This window comes from Benincasa hispida, chromosome 2, assembly GCF_009727055.1.
Source record: "Benincasa hispida cultivar B227 chromosome 2, ASM972705v1, whole genome shotgun sequence".
Lineage (NCBI taxonomy): Eukaryota > Viridiplantae > Streptophyta > Magnoliopsida > Cucurbitales > Cucurbitaceae > Benincasa > Benincasa hispida.
Window position 1 is genome coordinate 17,315,104 of NC_052350.1, and position 1,937 is coordinate 17,317,040.

General features: G+C 37.6%; 1 protein-coding gene across 1 annotated transcript; it reads right to left on the reverse strand.

Moving 5' to 3' along the window:
• Positions 1-502: 502 nt before the first annotated feature.
• LOC120071851 (tetraspanin-8-like) lies at positions 503-1,705 on the reverse strand. Its single transcript, XM_039024247.1, has 2 exons — positions 1,114-1,705; positions 503-1,016 (listed from the first exon to the last, which is right to left on the reverse strand). Exons 1-2 carry the CDS (start codon positions 1,618-1,620, stop codon positions 711-713), a joined length of 813 nt encoding a protein of 270 aa, XP_038880175.1. The 5' UTR covers positions 1,621-1,705; the 3' UTR covers positions 503-710.
• Positions 1,706-1,937: the final 232 nt, after the last annotated feature.

Sequence of the window (1,937 nt, forward strand, 5' to 3'; positions counted from 1 at the left end):
AAGTACAGTCATTCAACACCACATCGATTCAAGAATCTCTTATGCGTGTCAGTTTGAAAGATATCGAAACAAGCTAGTGAAATCAGAATACAAAGGAAAAAAATCTAGAAGTGGAAATTAGTTTATTTAATTTATATCGATTTCGTAAAAATGAATATATACTTAGAGCAGAAATGGTGTTTTTTTCCCTCGAAATATCTTATTGTACCGAAGACAATGACATCTTAGCAACAAATTATTCAATTCAGACATTACAAGGGAACGAAGATATACAATTGCCTTTACAAATAAAAAAATAAATAAAATTGCGCAATGCTATCTACATCAGGCTTTTGATGCTTATCCAGGTCAAATAGTTGTTGTACATAAACTTATTTTTTTAAAAAAGCTAATGACCTTTATTAGTCAAAAAGTATAATTAAACTACTCAAAGAATAATTCGAAATACGCCACTGGCACTTTTTAAAAAAAAATTAAAAATAAAAAAATATATTCATACAAATTTCAAAATTAATCAGGAGTCTAGGTTCCACGGGAACACGAAAGTCCCCAAATTTTATTCATATATCACAGCAAATAATAGCCATAAAACAGCTACAAGAAAACAATACCACTAAATACATCCCTACATAGCTGAAACTAGAACACAAAATCAAAACAGAGCATGATCAATGAAATAAATTAAACACAAAAATCAAATTCTAGTGAGTTCATTTCCATCTGGGATAGTGATTCTCCTCTTTACTGTTCCTGAAAGCGCAGCATCCAATGGAGTAAACAATGATGAGAAATACCAATATAACAATATTAATAATCGCCACTTTCTTCCAGTTCCTCTTCAAATTATCCAACACTCCACCTTTGCAAGATTCGCAATTGAAGCACAGAGTTTCAGGGTTATTATCCCACAAAGCACAATCTGGATTCGAAGAACTTGAAGAATTCGACGGTTTAGACCACTGAGTTGGCGCCATGTATGTGAACTTACACTCATCTGCCGGTTTGCAGCACCCAGACTACAGAGCATTAAACAAAAAATCTTGTTAGTTATGAAATTAATGGAGGGGTTTAGTTAAATTCCCCTTTTAATTAAAATCGAAAGCGAAATCGTACCTGAATTGAAGATAAGTGTTCTTGGTAGAATTGCTCAACGGTATCGCGGGTGTACTTTTGGTTGAATTCAGAACAGACCTTGCCGTCGACCAAACAGCTTCTGATTCTGTTCCAGTCTTTGTTGTTTCTAACGCGATTCTGGAGCCAGTTGGAGTAATCACCGAGTCTGTACTCCTTGTAGCCTCTGTTCGAGAGAACTTTTCCGGCGCCTCTATTGGTGACGGCGAAGGCGAACATGGTGAAGATGAAGAGGAGGACGATGAGAAGGAACATGACGAAAAGGTAAATCCAGAGAAGCCATCTCACGCGACAGCACGCGCCGATGAAACCCGCGAGTGAGACAAGCAGAAGGAAAACTCCGATGACGATGACGGGCGTGTCGAGAAATTTCTCACAGTCGGAGGTGCCCTGTCGGCTGAGCCATATACCACCGGCGATGATTGGAATAGAGAGCAAAAAGGTAATGAAATTGAGAATCCCAACAAGATTATTGCTGAGTTTCACCATGGTTTTGAAATCAGAAAAACAGAGCACAACCCAGAATCTGAAAACCAGTGAAGAAAGAAGAAGAAGAAGATTGGAAGTGAATGGTGGGTTTTGGGTTAGTCTTATAGAGTATTGGGAAGGCGCGTTTAGGTGACGTCAGGGGTTTCTTGGATATTTCATAAGAGAGAGGAAGAGGATTCAAAGGAGTTGAAACTTCAAAAGCGACGGCTGTGATTGAAATGGAAAAATGTATTGGATTTGAATGAAGCTTCTGGGTTGTTACTTATTTACTTTAGCCTACGCGTGTACGTTTTTATTCTCGAAACGCTTTTTCTCTA

Coding starts and splice junctions, on each gene's coding strand:
- LOC120071851 (XM_039024247.1), bottom strand. CDS start 1,620: ATGGTGAAACTCAGCAATAATCTTGTTGGGATTCTCAATTTCATTACC. Junction 1,017..1,113: donor AACACTTATCTTCAATTCAG/GTACGATTTCGC, acceptor AATGCTCTGTAG/TCTGGGTGCTGCAAACCGGC.